General features: G+C 34.0%; 1 protein-coding gene across 4 annotated transcripts; it reads left to right on the top strand.

Annotated features, from left to right (window-relative positions):
- Positions 1–315: 315 nt before the first annotated feature.
- LOC129802925 (protein argonaute-2) lies at positions 316–21,466 on the top strand. Of its 4 annotated transcripts, none has more exons than XM_055849154.1 (10): positions 316–477; positions 1,269–1,603; positions 5,837–6,750; positions 10,157–10,322; positions 10,689–10,724; positions 13,941–14,077; positions 14,180–14,716; positions 16,403–16,736; positions 16,835–17,004; positions 20,152–21,466. In XM_055849154.1, the coding sequence occupies exons 1-10, from the start codon at positions 462–464 to the stop codon at positions 20,288–20,290; spliced, it is 2,784 nt and encodes a 927-aa protein (XP_055705129.1). In that variant the 5' UTR covers positions 316–461; the 3' UTR covers positions 20,291–21,466. The 4 variants fall into 4 exon arrangements, with proteins under 4 accessions (XP_055705129.1, XP_055705131.1, XP_055705126.1 ...); XM_055849151.1 differs by lacking the exon at positions 316–477 and adding an exon at positions 800–1,083; XM_055849156.1 differs by lacking the exon at positions 10,689–10,724 and having other exon boundaries at positions 317–477.
- The last annotated feature ends 591 nt before the right edge of the window (positions 21,467–22,057 follow it).

The following is a 22,057-nucleotide window of genomic DNA, read 5'->3' as shown; positions in this document are numbered from 1 at the left end:
ATTTCCTATGCTGCATCCTGTGTAATTTCTTTTTCGAAAAAAATGGAATATCTCGTTACCCGGACGTCGGATACCCACCAAATTTTTACCAGTTGTAGATCTCGGTCCCAGGAACAACATATCTCTCGACGTAATAGAAGGCTAAGTCGACTTAGCATAGTATGGATTGGAGCCGTCGATCTATAAATAAATATTAAACAGATCAGAAAATTTGCATTTTTGTTGAAAATAACAAAAACCTTATTTATCATGACTAACGGAGAAGCAATGGTAGGGTCATCCGGGATATCGACCAATTCGATATTTCATCGAATCGATGATATCGCTGTCACTTTTTCACTTTGGCAGAAGCCATTGCCCTTTGCAAAATCAATGGAATTTTCTACAAATAAATTTTAATTTATCGCCCGTAAGTTGCTGTAACGTCGTGTTTAGTGAATTGAATTTAGTGATAGGAGAAGATGTATCCCGTAGGACGTAAGTAAAAATACATCCATTGCTGGATTTTCTAGATCTGAGGAAGGAAAATGTTTTCTTTTGTCTGATGGTGGCAAACTGTCCTACATTTGGTGTATTTTTCATTTTACCATCTTTTGCACCGCACAAACACCCAAAGTGTCACAAATTCAGCTTCTAGTTGACGTGGGGATGTGTTTTTGTGAAAAATATGTACACCCGGTTTGTGTTTAGGGGGTGAAAAGTGGAATTTTCTGAAAATTTTACTGAGGTGCCCCAGAATGAATAATCTGACAGCAGTTGGAGCGTGGTGTGAGTGACAAATTTTTCACCGCCATCTTAGTTTTCAGAGTTTCTCTTTTCGGGTCTCCCATCGCAAAATTTCAATGTCACCCGTGTATTTATCCTAAATGACGTGTTTTTCTTGCTAATTGTGCTGAATTCTGTGTTGAATCGCATCTTGAGTGTGCGAGGGTGATATTTCTGTGGTTTTTGCCCACCCACCGTGGTGGTTTTATGTGCTATTTTGCCTGAAAACTATCGGCCAAAGAAAGGGTGTTTGAGGGAACAAAAGTAAAACGCAATTGATGATTGAAGTTGAAAGAAATACCATGCGACAAATAACAGGTAGATTTTCCGCATTTTCTGGGCATTTTCCGCGAAAGTAGAGTTCCCGGGAGCCCTATGGGGTGTCAATATAGGCTAAAAGTGTCTATTTTAGAGGATAATTGAGTCTGTTTTGGGAGGCTTCGATTGTTCATCAATATTTTCCTTTGTGTTTCATCAACCCCTTTTCCGGGAACCTTAAACAGAATCCTGGACATCGTCGCCACCGCGCACGTCGAGCCCATCGACACCCCAGACGAGCTTCGAGACGCTCACATCACCACAAACACCAAACTCCAGCACCACCGCCGTCACAATCCCGGCCGGTCCACAGAATGCCGCAGCACCTGGCCAGATGGGCATTGTGCCCGTGCCTCCAGGACCCGCAGAATTGCCCGTCTTCACGTGCCCTCGGCGGCCAAATTTGGGCCGCGAAGGACGTCCCATTCTCCTGCGCGCCAATCACTTCCAGATCACCATGCCCAGGGGATATGTGCATCACTATGACATCAACATACAGCCAGACAAATGTCCCAGGAAGGTAAGTCTGAGCCCCCTTTTTTTCTTATTATTCCTTTTGCGAAAGACCGCAAAGAGCGGCGGCAAAGTTCTCCAAGGTCTCCTGCTCAAAGGCCGAAGGTGAACTTGAATTTGGGAGAGCTGAACAATGGGTCAGTGGAATGGGGAGGGAAGATGTGACGATTTTCAAGGCGTCGGCGCACACTTTGAGCGCCAACTTTCACTTTTGCTCAAATGCGAGGGTGCTGCAAAGTGCATAATAAAGCTCAATCGGAGACAGTGAAATATTCTTGATAAAGATTTATACCGGCTTTGTTTTATTTACTTGGAAGAGAAATAACATTTTTTAACACAACAACAAAAATAGCAAATACTTTGATGTTTATTATTTAAGGAATTTTAAACGAAGAATGTTGTGACTTCGCGTTATAATGCGAATAATTCGAATAATCTAAACAAAACTTGAATAATCCTAATCTTAACTCATTCGTCTCTTTTGGGACTCTAGTACCCAAAGAAGCATATGCATTTTCTATGAAATACAATGTTTTTTAATTATTCAGAGTTGATAAAAATCCGATTCTTGTGGATGATTACAAATTATAAGGATATCCAAATGTAAGATATTTTTTGTAGGACCTCAATTAATTCCTGAGCTTAGATATTTTTGATTAAAAAATTATGAAATTGGCTTGCAGCATATGCTGCGGTTCGGAAAGAGCTAAAATATTGAGCCAGGTTTCTTATGAAGGCTTCAAGCTTAAGATTTAATATCGTTCCGGAAAGTTTATATTAGAAAGTGTCATGGATAGACCAAATGATATCTGCTGCCAATAATCAGTTTTTATAAACAATTTTATTAAATTTTTAATTTTTTTTTTCAACATTCGAAGTCTTATGACTCAGATAGACTCAGGTTGATCCTCGAGAGTATTTAATTTGCAAAATCTGATAGCAAAGACTTATGTCAATTCAATTCAATTTATTTAAGAAAACTTAGGACAAATTGTCTTCTGAAGAATAATTGCCCTTACACAATAAGATATACGTGTTTCAGACCTAAGGCTTAGCGAACGGCTTAACTGCTCTAATTTCTTATCAATCACGATTTTTTGCAAAAATGTAACTTAGGATTGGATTATTAAAGATAAATGACCTATTAGGATTAGGCTCTAAAAAAGCAATGGAATTGTTTGGTATTTAGGATTTTGAGACCTTTGGGAACTGGGCTAAACCTCCAGTCTGAAGCCGGTATTAGGATCGTTTCATAAACACAAAAAATACTTTCCAGTCTAGTCTTTTTTGATTATGATAGTCAGGGGACATCGAGAGAGGAGTACGACAGACTGTTAGAAAAGTCTTCACCTCAGCTACAGCATACTAAAATTTAATTTAAAAGGCATCGTCTAGTTTTCAAAATATTCGAGATCGAAATTTCGAAAATTGATTTTTCGATTAATCAGACCTTCAATTAAACCGGATGAAGTTGGGGTGTTGGAAGAGTTGTAGCATTTCACGAGAGCTTTCCAAAACACCAAAATTTTTCAAATCTCGATAACTAAAACCGGACATATGGAAATTTTAAAATTGAATTTTTGACCCCTTCTAGCTCGGGTCAGGGGGGTCGTTGGGGTTTAATTTTTTTTTTAATCGTAAGGTCTTAGACCGAGCTATAACACACTAAAATTTGAGATTGTTCGATGCAACAGGGGCTGAGTTATTGAGAAAACAACATTTTTGGGGTGTTAGAGGTAGGGGGGTGGAGGATGGGTCTGATATCATCAATTTCTAGCCGCCCATCGATATTTGACATTTGCCGAAAACCGCTTCTCGATATCTCTTTCCGTTCTCTGTACAAAAGTGTTTGTACTTCGGACGGGACAGACGTCCACGAAAATCGATCGAAAAAGTGAAAAGGAGATTGAGTTCCTTTCTCTCATGTGTGAAGTTTCTTATTTCAAACTGAAACTTGGGCCTTTCCATAAATTTCCTTTACTTAAAGCAGAATCACATTGACAGTAAAATGCTCACCGTATTATGTTAATTTACGCATTTTCATTTCATTTTTTAGTTTTCGTACAGTTTTTTTTTGCACACTGTTTATCTGATTTATGTTTTATTTTTTTCAATTTTCTTATATTATTTTCACCTAGTGCCATCGAGTATGAGATGAGTATGGGAAAGAGCTAATAAAATCAAAAGTTTTTCGGCATGGTCGAAATATATGGGAAGCATAGCAAATGTCATGCCCCTGATTGTATGAATCAGAACTTTGCTCTTTTTAGTCGATTTTTCTGAAGATTTTTATCCATTCGATGGCTTAATCTTCATGAGAGAATCATTGAAGAATGGTTTTTTATCAAGAATTTTAAGACCAAGGTAGGGAAGAGCACGATTTCTTTGGACGACTCGAATCTTCGAACAACTCATTTTTTCAATATGTTTTTTTTTAATGAACTTGACTCCGTCATGAATGTAAAGAACCGTAGATAAAATTCATTAAGAACATAGACAAAAATTAAGTTGTCCGAAGGTATCGCTCTTTCCCTTAATTCAATGATTTTTTATTGTTTTTCTCCCTAATAATTTGTATTGACTTTTAAATTGTTCTTTTATACACTTTTAAATATAAATAGGGTATAATGAGGTGATTTGGAATCATAACAAATTTAGAACTTTGCAATTTTGTAACAGTTTTAGATGGTAAAAGGAAAAAACAACAAGAAAGTACTCTTGAATGTAAAGTCATGTACTTTTTCGTAGTTTTCTTTTTCTGTAGAATCATCTGAAATTATAAGAAAATCTCAAAGTTCCAAAATAGACATGATTCCGAATTATCCCATCTTACCCTAATCGAGAAAATTACATCTGCAAATCGCTAAAGTATAACGATTATACTTTAACAGATAAATTCTCCGCGCATTTAAACAGGTTTATAAGCAAAATTATTGTTTTTCATTATGAAAAAAAGTGGTTCATTACCGATTTATAACCGATTGCAACCCGTTCAGTTTTGTCGGAAATTTCAAAATCTTTCCAAACCAAGCGAAAAATATGACTCCATTCGATTTATAAATACGCGCTCTAGTGTCTTTTTAGCCTTTGATCTTGAAAACCCGTAATTAGGAATTCGACTTATGCGGGTCCCCTTTAGGTCCCAAGTCGTTATCTCTTACCGTTTGGCCTCTAGAGCTATATCTTTGGGATATAAACCCCACTTATTATTTATATCATCCCTTAGGCGGTCTTCAGACTAGAGGTTTAGCATTATAGGTACAGTAGACTCGCTAATTCGGCTCTTTTAATATCGGGCAGCAGTTAAATTTGAAAAAAGTTTGTTGACATTTTTCGAGTTCGATTATGATTATCGAATGAAGCAAATATGCTCAAATTTGCCATGCTTAGTGGAGCATGCCATGCTTAATAGAGGCCCCGAAAATCTCAAAATCCTAAATCGAAATCAATTTTATTGATTTTTCAGAATTTAATAAGTAATTTGTCCTTAATAATTCAATCCAAAGTTATTTTATTCCAGAAAACTTTGATATTTGAAAAATTGGAGTAGTTAAGACATATAAATAAGTCTCAGGTCTGAAGCCCATATTACCGAGATCTTTACTTAGATTCACTGCCTGATAAGATATTTCAAAATATTAGAAAATGCTAAAGTACTTTAAAAAAATCTAAGAAATTCACTATTTTTGTTTATTCTATATACAATATTGTTGTAGGCCTAGGGTGACATGATAACTTGTTTTCGATACTATCGACTGTCGATTCTGAAAACTTTAAACGATAGCTGCACTTTCTGTAACTAATATAGATGTTTATCAACAGTCTCTTTCTTTTAAGAATGTCGCAATGAATGGCCCAACAATGCGTAAAAAGTCGACATTCACTTAATCTTGGATAGATTTATCGATACTGTCGATTCGATAGTGTCGAAATGTTATCATCCTAACCCTAGTTTATTTTTTAAGAGAAAAATATCTTTCGGCTACTCGGATATCAGACAGTACAGAATTGTTAGAACCGTTAGAACATGTTAACTTTAATCGATACTTACTAGATGGCGTCATATGCTCACAAAATGATTAAGTCGATTAAGCGATAGGTTTAAGTTTAACAGGTTTTTTTTTACTATCAATTTGTCAATGTTAAAATTGCACTTTTCTTCAGAGACATTTTTAATATGTCGTTTGAAGAATGAGAATTAATGTGTAATGCTCTCTTTCTGGTCACCAACTTTTTCCAGGTGAATCGAGAAATCATTGAAACGATGGTACATGCATACAGTAAGATCTTTGGTGTGTTGAAGCCAGTGTTTGATGGTCGCAATAATCTCTATACGCGCGATCCTCTGCCCATCGGCAATGACCGAGTGGAATTGGAGGTGACATTGCCGGGCGAGGGGAAGGATCGCGTCTTCCGTGTGACTATCAAATGGGTGGCTCAAGTGTCACTGTTTAATCTCGAGGAGGCCCTCGAAGGTCGAACTCGTCAGATTCCCTATGATGCTATTTTGGCATTGGATGTGGTGATGCGTCACTTGCCCAGTATGACATACACTCCAGTTGGCAGGAGCTTCTTCAGCTCTCCCGATGGCTATTACCATCCACTTGGCGGTGGACGTGAGGTTTGGTTTGGATTCCATCAGAGCGTAAGGCCGTCTCAGTGGAAGATGATGCTGAATATTGATGTATCAGCCACGGCATTCTACAAAGCGCAGCCAGTGATTGAGTTCATGTGCGAAGTCTTGGACATCAGAGACATCAATGAACAGCGGAAACCGTTGACAGATTCGCAGAGGGTGAAATTCACCAAAGAGATCAAAGGGCTCAAAATTGAAATCACTCACTGTGGCACAATGAGGCGGAAGTACAGGGTGTGCAATGTAACCAGGCGACCAGCTCAAATGCAGTCTTTCCCGCTTCAGCTGGAAAATGGGCAGACGGTGGAGTGTACAGTGGCCAAGTATTTCTTGGACAAGTACAAGATGAAGTTGCGCTATCCGCATTTGCCATGTCTGCAGGTTGGTCAGGAGCACAAGCACACTTATTTGCCGCTCGAAGTGTGCAATATTGTGGCTGGACAGAGGTGCATCAAGAAGCTCACGGATATGCAAACATCAACCATGATTAAGGCTACAGCTAGATCTGCTCCAGACAGGTAAGAATTTTTCTTTCTTCAAAATCTTTTATTTCAGCTTTCTAAAGTTCTTTTTTTATTATATATTTTAATATTTGTTTGAGAGTTCAGAAGTGGGATTGAACTTAAATAAGCAAGAACAAAAAAATATTGGCAGGAATGGTTCATTTTGTTACTTTATAGACTTCAGCTTTATAGTTCATTTTCTAAAAGTTGTTTTTAGTGTGAAAAGTGTTTTTGCTGTATCAATAATGCAGTAAAAGCGAACTAGACACTGAGTTCTTTTCTATTTCTTCAATTAATTTTTTTCAGAAGAAATTAAAAATTACGTAGATTTAAATTGAATATTCGACATCGAATTTTCGAAAATCAATTTTTTTTGACTAAATCGTTCGAGGTTGGAGTGTTCAGAAGAAGTGTACCATTTAACGATAGCTTTTCAAATAAAATAACCCAAGATGATAAAATTCTGATAATTAGAACCGGAGCTATGGCCATTTTATAATCGAATTTTTGATTTATTATGGCTCGGGTTTTATTTTTATTACGAAAGTTCTTACACTGTGAGAAAAAAGATTGTAGATCTGAAACAACTCTATCGCCGAGTTGAATTAACTCGAAGAAAATCGATGTAGGGTAAAGTGATATAATTTGGACATAGTGTGACAAGTTGGACATGGTTTTTTTTCTTGATGAATACAATACAAAATTTGTTTTTAAGCACAAGGAATCAAATTATAAAACTAAGGCATTAAAAATATATAAATAAAAATGAAGTACTAAATTTATCAAGAAAAAAGCCCCGTCCAAATTGTGCCATTGTCCAACTTGTACCACTTTACCCTAATTGTTACTCTTTTTCGTTGTAAATTTTAGTAAATAGAGTTGAAACAACTCTTCGTGCGAGTTGAATTAATTCGTCGGATATCGATGTAATTATTAGTCTTTTTCGATGTAAAAGTTCATCTCGACTGAAGTATATGCTTAAGTGTTTTCGTTTTAAGAATATACTTCAGTCAAAAAGATTTTCGTGTGACAAAGTTTATATGAAACATCAACTAGCAATATGCCTAACAGTGTTTCATGAAGACGTGTGCGTGCATCATACGTGGTATTTCGCTCGGAACATAGGGAACTTGAAGTCAGGAAAATATTAATAATGAAAATGATAAAATACAAAAAAAAAACATAAAATTGCAAAATCTGACCCGAGGGGTCAAAGTTCGAAAATTGACAACCTCTAACTTTCCGATTTTAATTAACATTTTGAGCTAAATTTTGGGTTTTTAGTTTCGTCTCGATGAGCACTTTCAGATGAAAGTTCAAAAAGTCACCACAGGTGGCGCTGTGATAGCGTCAAAATTCATCGAAATTCAAAGTCACTTTTCTTAAAAACGGCATTGTGCAAGTTAATGAAATTTTAGTATGTTGTAGTCCAGTCTAGGACGTTTCCAAAATGGTGCAATTGTGCGTTGTGGTTATAATAGAACCGGAGATATGAGGGGTCAAAATTCAAGAAATTCAAAATGCCATATCTTCGGCTGCATTTGACCGATTTTGACGAGTGAGGCCAGAAATTAAAGGTCTCGCAAAGCTATACAATTTTCTAAAACATTTATACTTTGTACACGCAGTCCCGGGATTATGCACATTTTCGGGACCGAAATAAACGCGCGAAATGGCATAATGCATCGAGAAAATTTGCATACCTGCAGGGGCTTTCATTTGAATAAATCGGCCGTAGAACGAATTTCGCACGGAGTAAAAGTAGTCAAAACAAAGAGATTCAACTGTTTAACAGAAATGCATTAACAAACAGTACTTTTTGGCCAGAGTTCTTCAATAAATGGTTAGAACATTTAAAAAATTTACCTTAATAAAAGAAATTAAAGTTTTATTCTGAAAAAGAAGCACAGTGTTTTCAAATTTCCCGCGTCGCGAAATAGTATTTATTCAGGCGTATTTCAAAAATGAATTCATAAATTGACTCCCAATGGTAGGCAAACTTGCATAATTGTATGTGCATAATTCCGTCAGGTGCATAATCCCGAAGTGCATAATGCCGGGACTGAGTGTAGGATCAACGCTACAGGCACCACTGTCGAAAAACCAATTTTATATTACATAAACTCAATTATCTCGACTGTAGCTGAACCGATTTTGTTGATTATTTCGACATAATTGTAGACGACATTTATATATCTCAACATTTTTTTGCTTAGATTATGCTATCTGTCCGATTTTGTCTATTTAGTGTGAAAAAAATATTTTTTTTCGATAATAACGCTGCGAAAGTACGCAGATGCTGATATGATGGATTTTAGTCGATTTCGTTATTTAAAATAAATGTTTAAATGAAAATTCTTACATAATTTAATAATTTTTTGATATTGCTGTAGTTACATGGACAATCACTGCTCGCTGTGGTCAAAAAACGTATTAAAAAAAAAACGAAATACAGTCAACTGTTCTAATTCGGGCGCTTCGCTATATGGATCGTTTATGACTAATCAACTTAAAATAATATTTTTATTTTTATTTCCGTAATATAATCACTACAGTAACATAATATAACTATTGAAGTTTGAGAAAAAGCAAAAATAATATTTTTATCCATTAAATAAGTGAGTGCAATTGACTCATTTCAATCTTGTGCCAGCTGGGTTCTTCACTAAAAATTTTCTAGCAGTGATATTTTCTCTAATGAAAGCTGGCTGATTGAAAACATTTATTGTTTTTTTCCTTGTGAAAAAAAGTATTTTAAATCCAAAGATTTAATTAAAAGTGAATTAGCGAAAAGGCGACCCAGTTAGTGCATGCTGACTTATTTCAGTATTATCATTATTTTATAAATTTTCTTTAATATTTTTGATAAATATTTTTATATTATGTTTCTGAATGAAACAGTGAATAATTCTATGGATTTAGAAGAAGTAAAAAACAATTTCATCAGTCCAAAAACAAGCGTTTAAGTTGCACTCTTCGGAAAATGATCCAGTTACCCCACCTTACTATATTTGTTGTTGAATTAATTATTAACTGTTTTGTAATTTGTTAAAAATTTTCAAAGTAAAAATTTTCTATTTCTGATGTAAGTCGAACTATACTCTGATTTTTTTTAATGTGAAACAATTTCTTCCCGATACCCAAAAGTTCACAATATCTTAGAGAGATTTATTTCAAGTTCTTTTTTTGGCTGGTGAACTTGCGATAACAATAAGTCTCTTTTGTGATAAATCTACCTACTTCAACACTCTCAAGCACAATCATTCTTCCTGATATGATCGAGATATTCTTTTTTCAATGTCCAGCATATTGTTATCAGTTTTTTTTGTTTTGTTTTTGCTGGTCTTGAAAGATGATTTGCCACAAGGTCTACTTTCAAAAGATAAACTAATGCACTTTTTGGTGAAATCAATATTAATAGGGAGCGCGAAATCAACAATTTGGTGAGACGTGCGGACTTCAACAATGACGCCTACGTGCAAGAATTTGGTCTAACAATCTCCAATAGCATGATGGAAGTCCGAGGACGTGTTCTGCCACCGCCAAAATTGCAATACGGTGGACGCGTGTCGAGTATAAGTGGACAAGTAAGTTGCATTCTGTTGATTTTTTTTCTTTGTGTTTTCTTGAGGAAAGTATTCACTATTAACTTCCTTTATTGCTCTCTAAATAATAATTTCTCAAACAAATTTCGCAAAAGATAGAAAAAAAGAATCATTTTAACTACTTTCCTTACTTTTTCCACCTTTACTTTAATATCTATCCAGTAATATATTATATATTGCAAAATTAATGTTTCTTTTATGTTTGAGAAGATTAAAAAAATATTATAAAAAAAAATGTGATGAAAAGGCATTTTAAAAAATCCAGAAAATATATGTCTTTCATCTAAAATTTAAAACAAAAAAAATTTATTGACTATTTTATGTTAAAAAATCGCTAATTTTTTCTAGAGGCACGAGAATCATCCTCTACAGACAAATTTGCCTGTAAGTTTCCTTTCAATTACCATTTTAAAACAAATAAAATTTTATTGGTTTTCAAAGTAATTTCCAAAACGTATTTAGTTAAAAAAAAAATAAAATGTTGTATTGTTGAATGATGGTTCCTTCACAATCCATAATTTCTGTGGAAGTCTATGTTTATTTTTTTTATTTTATCAGAAAATATTGATTTTCAATTAAGATTTATGTGTTGTAGAAATTATTACAGTCGGTTGATCAAGGCACGATATAATTATGTCGGTTAGTTACGTTTATGAACGTTCCAAATCAGAGCTGAGTGAGAGTCATCCAGGATGGGTGACATTAGCTCTGAAAAATGCAACCTGTTTTAGTGTAATTTTTTCCCTGTTTTCGTACACATTTCACGAGATATCTCCAAAACTACGTAGGTTGCCAATTTGGGGTTTTTGGTTGCCTATTCAATATTAAATTGGCTTTTATTTTGTATTTATATTTTTTGTTAATTCATTCTACAATGACAGAAAACAGCTAATAAACTCAAAAGTTTTTTCGGCACGCTAGAAAGATATGGGAAACATAGGAAATGTAGTAATCTCAGAGCTGTCATGCTCGCTTTCGGCTTTATGAAAAGCGGTAGTGGCGGCAAGCTTAATATGACTCCGGTTGGCGGTTGACCTTGTTCTTAAGACATCTGTTATCGCAAAACAGGGTATTCCTTCAATCCGTTGCAGTGCCGGCGCCGAATTTTTAAGTCCGATCCTCGGTCACCATATCATAACTTCACAAGATGGAATCGGGAATTTTCGTTTTTTCCATTTTGTTTTTTGCACTTTTGTTTTTCCCAGGCTGTCTTTGGAATCTTTGTCTTTGTTCTTCAAAAAATTTCCCTTTACCCCTCAGGACGAAACTAAAAATTTCCCAAAACACAGAAAATTTCCCTTTGCCCTAAAAAACGAAACTAAAAACTTCCCAACACATAAAAAGTTACCCCTTGTCCCGACAGGTGTTACTGATAACTTTCTAAAACACAGAAAATTTCCCTTTGTCCCAAAAGATAAAACTAAAAATTTCCCAAAACACAGAAAATTTCCCTTTGCCCCAAAGAACGAAACTAAAAACATTCCCAATACACAGAAAATTTCCCTTTGCCCCGACAGGCGATACTGATAACTTCCCAAAACATAGAAAATTTCCCTGTCTCTAAATGGCGAAACTAAAAACTTTCCAAAAACACAGAAAATTTCCCTTGCCCAAAAGGACGAAACTTGAAACTTAAAAAAAAACCAATGTGATTTCATTATTTCATTTAATAAAATATACTTGTTTAAAATATATGAAAGACAAGACTTCCAAAGACAAAGTTTCCAAAAAACAAAAATTACCGAAGACAGAAATTCCAAAGACAAACTGGGAAAAACAAAAGTGTAAAAGACAAAATGGAAAAAAACGAAGATTCCGTAAACCGCACAAGATATTACCGGTTTAGGATGGTTTTATCATACCAATGACATGATTTTCGGCGAGAGACCACCCTATGTTTTGCCGAAAAGTCGTCGACAGTTAACCCTTTAAGGCAGAGGCGTGCAAGAACCGTTGAAACCGAATAAACATCTAATGAAATATGTACGTCAATGGTCAAAACGCTACCAGAACAAACTTATTTTGACGTTTATTTGGTTTCAACGGTTCTTACACACCTCTGATTTAACCCTCTAACGGTGTTTTCTTTAATATGCGAAAAAAAGTTACAATAAAATACAATAAAATATACAAAGTAGAATGACATATCGTTCAGTAAAAAATAAATTTATTTTAGTCAGATAACTTTAAATCGGTATTTTTATGGAAATTGGTAATGAGTTTTTTTGCACAAATATTTTTTGTTGCTTCTTTCTCTGATCTGTCACACAAAACTGGGAATAGCAACAAAACGAAGAGTCAAAATGAGTTCAAACTTTCAAGAGATATTTATAAGACTATTACCGAGGACACTACAGCACTTTTAAATAAATAAAACCTTTATTGTGGCTGTAAATGTGATTTTTGTGAAGACCGCCTGGAGGCGGTCTTACCCGTTAGAAGGTTAATAATGAATAAATTGGTGAGAAAATTGTGGCGCAGAAACTACCCGAATGACTGCAATAAAGTAGTACCTGATGAAAATTTAATGAGCAAATTTTGCTCATAAATTTGCTCAATTCTCATTAATTTGCTCATTAATTATCAATCGTATGTATGCTATTTTAAACGATTTAAACTAATTTTTGTAACTCGAGTCCACTTTTTTGTCACTAAATGAATCGATTTCTAAAAGCTCTTGACGAAAATTGCACATTAGGACACATAGGGTAAGTGTGCCAAATTCCGGCCAGCTTGCAATTTCGGCCACCTTTTTTGTTCCTCGAATTTCCATTAATTTTTAGTTTTTACATACTCTAGAGATTATACAATGCAAAAGAAAAACAAAAAATGTAGCTTCGACAAACGAGATGACGTGAAAAAGATATTGGAAGAATTCCCGAAGGCCATGGAACTATGAGAATGAAGGTGGCCGAAATAGGCCACCAAAGCTATGTCTACATTTTTATTCATTTTAAAATGTATTAAGAGTGATTTTAGAGCAAATAAAGACGGTAAACTCTTTACAAGGTTCCAAGCAACACTCTTTCAGAAGAAAGAATAAAAAAAATCAATTTGTATTAAAAATATTACATTTCAAACTTGAGACTTTGACGCTTGCATGCAACTATGCCGAAATTTGGCACACTTACCTTATCAGCAATAATTAATGTGAATCACATTAAAATTTTAATGTGAAATTTTCTAGTGTGATTCCACGGTTAAGATGGATAAAACCAAATTCATTACTGATCGTTAGTAAGGGTTAGTACGGCTAGTAAGGACCTCCATGGAAATTATGAGAGAAGTGATTGAAACAAAGAAAAAAAAAAAGAATGAATGAAATAATCCTAACAAAAACAGAAATAAAATTCTAAATTTAGCCTCTAGAGAATTAACTCCAAGAAGTGGTTCATGTATTTTATTTTTAATTTTTTTTTTGCAAAGTTGTACAAGAAATATTTTTCAACTTTGTATGATCCTCTTCGTATGATTAAAAAGAAAATTATTGAATTATTTGGCTGGAGTGTTGTAGACATTTTTTTTTTGTAAATTTTATTTACTATTTGAATTGATTTGGATGATGTTTTCAATTTGGGCCAAATGTGTGTCTCTTTGTAGAACAAAGTGAGTCTCGCATCGCCAAATCAGGGTGTTTGGGATATGAGGGGAAAGCAGTTTTTCACTGGTGTGGAAATTCGGGTTTGGGCAATTGCGTGCTTTGCCCCGCAAAGGACAGTGCGTGAGGAAGCTTTGAGGTGAGGCATAGACAGAATGGGATAGGTTTAAAGTGGTTTAGAGGTGGATGTATTGATTAAAATGTCTGTGTGTGTGGGGCTGTGGGGGATTTTGCATTGCAGAAACTTCACGCAGCAACTTCAGAAGATTTCCAATGATGCGGGAATGCCAATAATTGGACAGCCATGTTTCTGCAAATATGCCACGGGTCCGGATCAGGTGGAACCGATGTTTAGGTATCTCAAGAACACGTTCAATGCACTCCAGTTGGTCGTGGTGATACTACCGGGAAAGACCCCGGTGTATGCTGAGGTGAAACGTGTGGGAGATACGGTTCTTGGCATGGCTACTCAGTGTGTCCAGGCAAAGAATGTGAATAAGACATCACCGCAGACACTGTCAAATCTCTGTCTCAAGATCAATGTCAAATTGGGTGGAATCAATTCGATTCTCGTACCCTCAATTCGTCCCAAGGTATTCAATGAGCCAGTCATCTTCTTGGGTGCTGATGTTACCCACCCACCGGCCGGAGACAACAAGAAACCGTCAATTGCAGCTGTCGTGGGATCCATGGACGGACATCCATCGAGATATTCTGCTACAGTTCGAGTGCAGCAGCATCGTCAGGAGATCATACAGGAACTCAGTAGCATGGTTAGGTAAGTCCAAAAAATGACCTTTCTCATTACATTCTTATATGTTTCGTATTTGATTAAAAATTGTTTCAACCTGAAAATATTCTGACTGGAATGGAACGATAGGAAAAACAATAAGGGAAAAATTATTAAAATTAAAACGTAGCAACACTGAGAGAAATCCGAAAAAGTTAAAATAACATTCCGGAAATATTCATTTTACCCGAAATCTGTGTAAATATTACTCTTTTTAGGTGTATTGGGGATTAAAGTTACCCTTTTTCATGTTAATTTTACCCTTAAAAGGTGTAAAATTAACATAAAAAATGTTGATATATTTTTACACCTAAAAAGTGTTAAAATTATGAGGAAAAAAAGTTAATCGCACCCTCTTTTTTTCATCAGTGAAGCTACACTGAGAAAAAAGGGGGAGCGATTAACTTAACATTTAAGATAAGTAAAAAAATGCGAGCAAAAATACTAATTTCTTAAAAATCGCCCATGGAATAATATAAAAACACGAAATTTAGGTGGACACTCTGCTTAAAATTTTCACTTCACTATTTTCTACTTATAACACGGCGTCGCAGATTTTTTTGTTTTATATAAACACTGTGGAGAATCACTCTATTGAATTTTCCAAACTTCAGTGAAAAATAATCCATCTTTTCAGACATAGGGTCTGAGGAACGTCTGTTCGACAGGGAACCCCTATTGACACTTTTGTCAATGTTGAAAATTAATTAATTTATCTAGTAAAATATAAGTAATATAACGTTTTTCTGTAATATACCTTTTGCTATAAACAGAGATGTTCAAATTTCGTATCCTAAATGGTACAGAGTAGAGTGTCAATAGGTGCTGACACGACTTCTAAAAGTGTCAATAGACGTTCCTTTCACCTTAGCTGTCTGGAAAGTCTGGAATGTAGAAGAAATCTACAGAAAATCGACAAAAAAAATCTCTAATTATTGTAATGCATTATGTCTTAATCGTTCAAAATTTCGAGTTGAAATAAAAAAAAAACTTTTAAATCAATCAGACTTTCTGGGGCGTTCCTCTAGCTTTTAAAAAGCATTTTGCCCTTGTATTTTTGCAAGTTTTCGTGTTGAAATAAAAAGGAACACTTTAAATTCCTTTACAGGTTTTCTGGGGGCGCCAAGTTTTTTGCAGTTTCTTGGCGCCCCTCTGGCTTCTAAAATGCATTTTGTCCTTATATTCTTTCAAGATTTAGAGTTGAAATAAAAATATATATTTTAAAATTTTAAGCCAAAATTGTTCTAAAAACACGCACAGCTGCAGTATAAGATGGTTCAGATTGTGCATAAAACACGCACTTCTCATATTTTGCATAAAATCTGCACAGCAGTGGCGTACCTAGGTACGCCACTGCCTAGGCTTAGCCATATGGCTTAATTTCTATAATTTCTTTTCGGTCAAGATTTTTTGGAAAGTTTTGACTTCTGATTGGATTGGTAAGGGCAAATGACCTATTAGATTCCGAAAAATCAATCAAATCTATTGCCGTTTAAGGTTTTTTTTTTGAGACCTTCTGGAACTGGGCTAAATTGTCTAAGACCTTTGGGAACTGGGTTTGAAGACGGTCTTACATGATTATTACTTGCATCACACCTTTTAGATTAGGAAAGATCTAAAAGATAGATTCTGTTGGTGGTAAATATTTTTCTCATTGCTGCTTGTGTTTGACAGGGAGCTTCTCATAATGTTCTACAAATCAACTGGTGGCTACAAACCTCACAGGATCATCTTGTACCGCGATGGTGTGTCCGAAGGGCAATTCCCCCACGTGCTACAGCATGAATTGACGGCCATCCGAGAGGCGTGCATCAAACTGGAACCGGACTACCGGCCAGGAATAACATTTATAGTGGTGCAAAAGCGCCATCACACACGCCTCTTCTGTGCCGACAAAAAAGAGCAGAGTGGCAAGTCGGGGAATATTCCTGCGGGAACCACCGTGGATGTTGGAATTACACATCCAACAGAATTTGATTTTTACTTGTGCAGCCATCAAGGGATTCAGGTAAATATTCTACATACTTTTTTTTTAATTTGCAGGTGATTTTCATTGCAAAATTATTTGATTTTGGATGATTTTCTTTGCCTTTTTCTATTCTTTAGGGAACAAGTCGCCCATCTCACTATCATGTTCTATGGGATGACAATCACTTCGATTCGGATGAATTGCAATGTCTCACTTATCAGCTCTGTCATACATACGTGCGATGTACAAGATCTGTATCAATCCCAGCTCCAGCTTACTATGCTCATTTGGTTGCATTCCGTGCCAGGTACGTTAATTATTTTTATGATATTTTAGAATATAATTCATTCCAGATATAATGTGAATTAGCAATTTCTTTAATCTAGGAATATTATTGATGAGTTTTATAAGAACATTTTTAATTTATTTTGTTTAAAGAGGAAAGTCTATCAATGATTCAAAATTTTACTTATTTTCGTGTTTTATTCAAAAAATTAGATTCAAGGTTCCTAGGCTTTGCGTCCTTTTCAGCTGTAGACGTCTTTTCGGTAGGACTTGGGTCCTTTAGCCGAAAGTCGTTCTATTGATTTACAAAACTGTTAAAAGGGTAATAATTCCACCTCGAATAGTTCCTGGAAATCCTCAGATTTTCAGGAACTCAGGTTAAGTCCTTTAACTTCAGGTTAAGTCCTGTGTAATGATTGATTCAACAAATCTGAAGCCCATTTTTACTGTAAAAATTTCACCGGATAAAATAAATGCGCACATCAATATTTAGACGGAACTTTAGTCTATCTGCTTAAATCGTCTATCTTAGGAAAGCTTGCAAGACTTGACCACTGATGAAGGCTTGGAGACCGAGCCGAAAGCTCTGAAGATAGTTGATGTGTTTCCCTGAGTGATTATCTCTTCCCGACGACTTCCGGTTTTCGCTATTGTTGATTGAGTACTACAATCCCTGAAAAGACGAGCTTCCACTTTTGCGCTTATTTAAAAAAAAATATTTAAAATTTTACAACATTTTCAAAAAGAAAGAAAACCAAGTTAAACTCAAAATTTTGAGTTCAATTTATCAGGGAATAGAGTACAGTAAACTCTCTCTCAATCGGGAATATGGAGCAAAATGTCATCCGGTTTAGCGAGACAATTGAGCGTTAAAGCCTTTGTAAATTCCACAAAAAGCGCTCAATTATAAAGAATCACGATAAAATAGGAAGAACTACAGCGAATTTGAGCAAATTAGCTTCATAATTAAACGTGAAAATTGTCAACAAAATTTTTCTCCCGATTAAAAAAGAGCCGATTGAGTGAGAGTCTACTGTACTCCACAATACTTTAAAAAAAATATAAACAGTTAAAAAAATCAAAATTATTTGAACACGCTTTTTTATTTTTTTTTTAATTTTTCAAAAGGCATTTTTATTTGAAAATAAAAAAAAATCAAAAACGCGAGTTTGAAAAATTTTGATTTTTTAATTGTTTATATTTTTTTAAGTATTGTGGAGTACAGTATTCCCTGAAAAATTGAACTCAAAATTTTGATTTTAACTGTATTTTTTTCTTTTTGGAAATGTTGTAAAATTTTAAATAGTTTAAAAAAAGCGCAAAAGTGGAAGCCCGCCTTTTCAGGGAATGTAGTACTCAATGTTACTGGTCCAACAGTAAAAAAATGAAAATGTTTGAAAATGGGGTTTTTGAGAAAAATTAATTTTTAAATTTTTTTCAAAAAAAAATCAAAAGACCGTTACAAAAAAAACTTGAGCAGATAATACGAAAACGAGTATATCGTTTTAAAGAGTATAAAATTATCTTTAAAATAAAAACAAGAGTAGAAAGAAATCTCAACCAATTCGCGAAATAAAGCATTTTGAAATATTTCCAAAAATCTCAATTGACGAATGAAGCGCGAGACGCTATCTTTGGTTCCATGTAATCTCCGGCCAATTTTTTTTGGGTGAAAAAAGATAGGGGTATGTTATTTTGTCGTGTATTTTAATTACAGTATTTTAATTAAGTTTTTTTTTTAAATTTTAATTAATTTAGTGTATTTTAATTAACATATGCAAAATTCAAAAACATTGAGACCATGAAGAATACCCCTATGGTCGTCTTGAGATGGATTGGCCCATTACTAGATTATCAAAGTCCGAAATTCCGAATGCCTTCGTCCGAATTTTTGAAGTTTTGTGATGTTTTTTCAGAGTCAAAAGTTAGAATGGCTGTAGAGAGTGCATTTATCACCGAATGGGGACATAATTGGGGGATTCGTTGGAAAGATCTTAGATTTGCTGACGAGTCTGATACGGTTCCTATCGGTAATATCGGTAATAAACCGATAAGTAATTTTTGCTAGAAAATCGATTGTACAACTCTTAAAGCATTTTGGTCGATCTTTTAAAATAATTTATGAATGGGTTAAAATTGGTTGTGAATCGTTAACCTTTTAAGGACGATTGGAACACCGGTGTCCCATAAAGAAAATTATTTTTCCTGACTACCTAAACTATTTTTTTTCTTATGTCTGTACATAATTGTAAAGCAGAAGGTTGAAGGAATCTAGGATATTTTTTGCAAGTCTCTAGCTATTTGCTATACAGTAAATTTTTAAGCTAAAAAATGACGAATTTTTAAATTCTCATCTTGAAAATTAATTTTAATTATTTTTTATACTTCCAATTTTTTTTTAAAAGTAAAACCGTTTTGGAAAAAGAAACTACAATACTCAAACATAATATTTTTCATTAGAGTGAAAATTATCATTCATTTATATTGGCAGAAAAATTACTTAAAATTTTAGGCTATTTTTGTCCCTATCGTTCATAGAGGTAAAAAATACACCGAATCAGACTCTGTTGGATTTTCTAAGGCTAGATGGAAGACTTTTTACTGATTTTGTCTACCGGTTTCATTTTTATTGCGTATTTTCGATCCGCGAAAACTGTCTCGTCGTTAAAGGGTTAAACGGTAAATTATTTGAGGTATAGCATCTACTAAGTCATGAGTTCGAACAATTTGCAAAGCCTCTAGACGCTTTGCCACCCTTTTTTTTAACAATTTTCTATCCCAATTTGAACCTATACAATAGATAATTAAAACAGTTCTTATAAAATGTATTTTATTAAAAATTGTTGTAATATTATATATGGAATGAAATATGTTTTTATTCATGATTTCACCTTTTTCTCATCTCATTCTGCGTTTATGCTTAATGCTATGTGAAGTGTTTTTTGATTTTGTACTGTCGCAAAAAGTGAAGGCTTTGAAGTTTTCAAGATTATTTAGGCTAGTGTCCAGTGAAAAATCAGTGATCATTTCAGTGCTGTGTTGCAAAAATAATAAAGTGATCAAGTTTAAAATAAAGTGATTGCACAAATATCATCTTTTTCATTTTCTTTGGATTCTTCTTTTTCTTTAAGTGGTTACTTTTCTGAAAATGGGGTAATTTTGCTTTTAGGTATCATTTAGTGGAAAAGGAGCATGATTCTGGCGAAGGATCTCATCAAAGTGGATGTTCAGAGGATAGAACACCCGGTGCGATGGCACGTGCCATCACAGTACATGCTGACACAAAGAAAGTCATGTATTTTGCTTAAAAAGAAAAAAAAAAGAATGAGGATGAATCCCTTAAGAACAAAACATGCCCCACAGATAATCTCTTATCAAAAAAAAGAAAACAAAACAAAAACAAAAGAAAGCGACAAATATACACTGTCTGTCTAGCATCTAATATAGTTTTAACAAATAATTATATTGCAAATTAATGAATTTTACCACACGAAAGAAACAAGGAGGAAGATTCTTTTTTTTAATGAATTAATTAATATATATCAAGTTAGAAAATAGGCATAAACGTCACGTTTAAATGATCAACAAGATAGGCATAATTTTAGACTGCGTGTGTAACTTCTCAGAAGGCAAAGAAATGAAAACGAAAATGCAACAGTTTAATATCACTTAGGATATAATTTTTAATTCTCTTACAATTTTTTTTTAATATTAAGTTTATTGAACATATCTCGGAAAATATCTCGTCTTACAAAGAAGAAGAAAACAATGGCTATTTAATTTTTTTTTGTTCACTGGATCTCTGATGCCAAAATCAGAACATTCTTTTCCAAGATGTTCTTTCATATTTGAAAGAAGATAAAATGAAAAAAAAAATAAATAAATTTAGGAAAGAGGGAGAAAGAATCAAGAAAACAACTGCTTCAAACTAATTTTTAGTTTTTCTTTATATAAAAAAAAATGAACGGAATTCAATTTTATTATTTATATCTCTTGTACATAATAGAAAGAAGAAAAAAACAGCAAAATTTTTATTGAAAATGATAATAATGCAAGCATTTTTAGAAGATGGGAATGAAAATTATAGGATATAAAGCAAAGAAAAAGAAAATGCAAGAAACTTTAGATTTTAAGGAAAATATGGAAAACAAAATGATAGATGTTTTTTTGCTCTAATTGTTCAACAATAATACCATTTTATTAGGTATTTAGTAGATTAATATTAATAATTAAATAAGAAAATATTCACAGCAAATTAATGTGAATTTTTGAAGCCGGGAAAAAACCACAAGATTCATTACTTAGAAATCTGTGTCTTTTAAAGTCGAAATAAGATGATGAAGCTATTTTAGTAAAAATTATTGAAAAAAATAATGCCACGACAGCAAGAAAAAAAAAACAATGGATGATCTTCAATTTTTTTAACGTAGTAGTTGTTTCTGAAGTATAACTATAATAAACTCATTTTCTATTTCACAATTCAATTCAATTCGTATCACAAAAGATGCATAGCCCTATATTTACATTAAGGTCTGTATCACGGTATGCTAAAAAGAAAGAAAAAAAAAGTTTCAGGAAATAGTGCAAAGAAGTAAAAAGAAACAATAAATAAGCCACTCCACTGAGTATTAATTGAATCCGGAATGATTTTTTTTTTCAATTAGTAATTACTCTGAATATGTATCAAACTATTCAAGTATAATAAATATTGAAAACATTAGAGTTCATGTAAAAAATATGTTTTTTTCTTTTGATGAAAATCTGCTGGTAAAGCAAAAGGACATTGGTGTTTTACTTATTTTTCCAGGATAAAGTGCAAGGGCTATTCGTATGACTTTTTCTCATATTCAAGAAATCAAGAAATTTCTTGGATCAGTGAAATTTCAGAAGAATACGAATGAAAATTTCCATTTCTATTAGTGCCATCTTTTGGTGTTCGAAAGGTTGCCAGAAAGCTTTCAAATATTTGAAATTTTCAAATCGAATTCTGAAAAGGCATTCGAAGATCGATTTCGAAAATCAAATAGACATTTTTCTTTCTCATTCCTCTCCGGTTGAGGTTTTTTCTGTACCAA

This window comes from Phlebotomus papatasi, chromosome 2 (genome assembly GCF_024763615.1).
Source record: "Phlebotomus papatasi isolate M1 chromosome 2, Ppap_2.1, whole genome shotgun sequence".
Classification (NCBI taxonomy): Eukaryota; Metazoa; Arthropoda; class Insecta; order Diptera; family Psychodidae; genus Phlebotomus; species Phlebotomus papatasi.
The sequence above is the reverse complement of the archived record's forward strand: the minus strand, read 5'-3'. Positions and strand labels throughout refer to the sequence as shown.

Bases quoted from the DNA above. Each gene is read 5' to 3' on its own strand.
- LOC129802925 (XM_055849151.1), top strand. From the start codon at position 1,044: ATGATTGAAGTTGAAAGAAATACCATGCGACAAATAACAG. The intron at 1,604-5,836 runs GTAAGTCTGAGC...AACTTTTTCCAG, and splicing joins CAGACAAATGTCCCAGGAAG to GTGAATCGAGAAATCATTGA. The intron at 14,717-16,402 runs GTAAGTCCAAAA...TGTGTTTGACAG, and splicing joins GAACTCAGTAGCATGGTTAG to GGAGCTTCTCATAATGTTCT.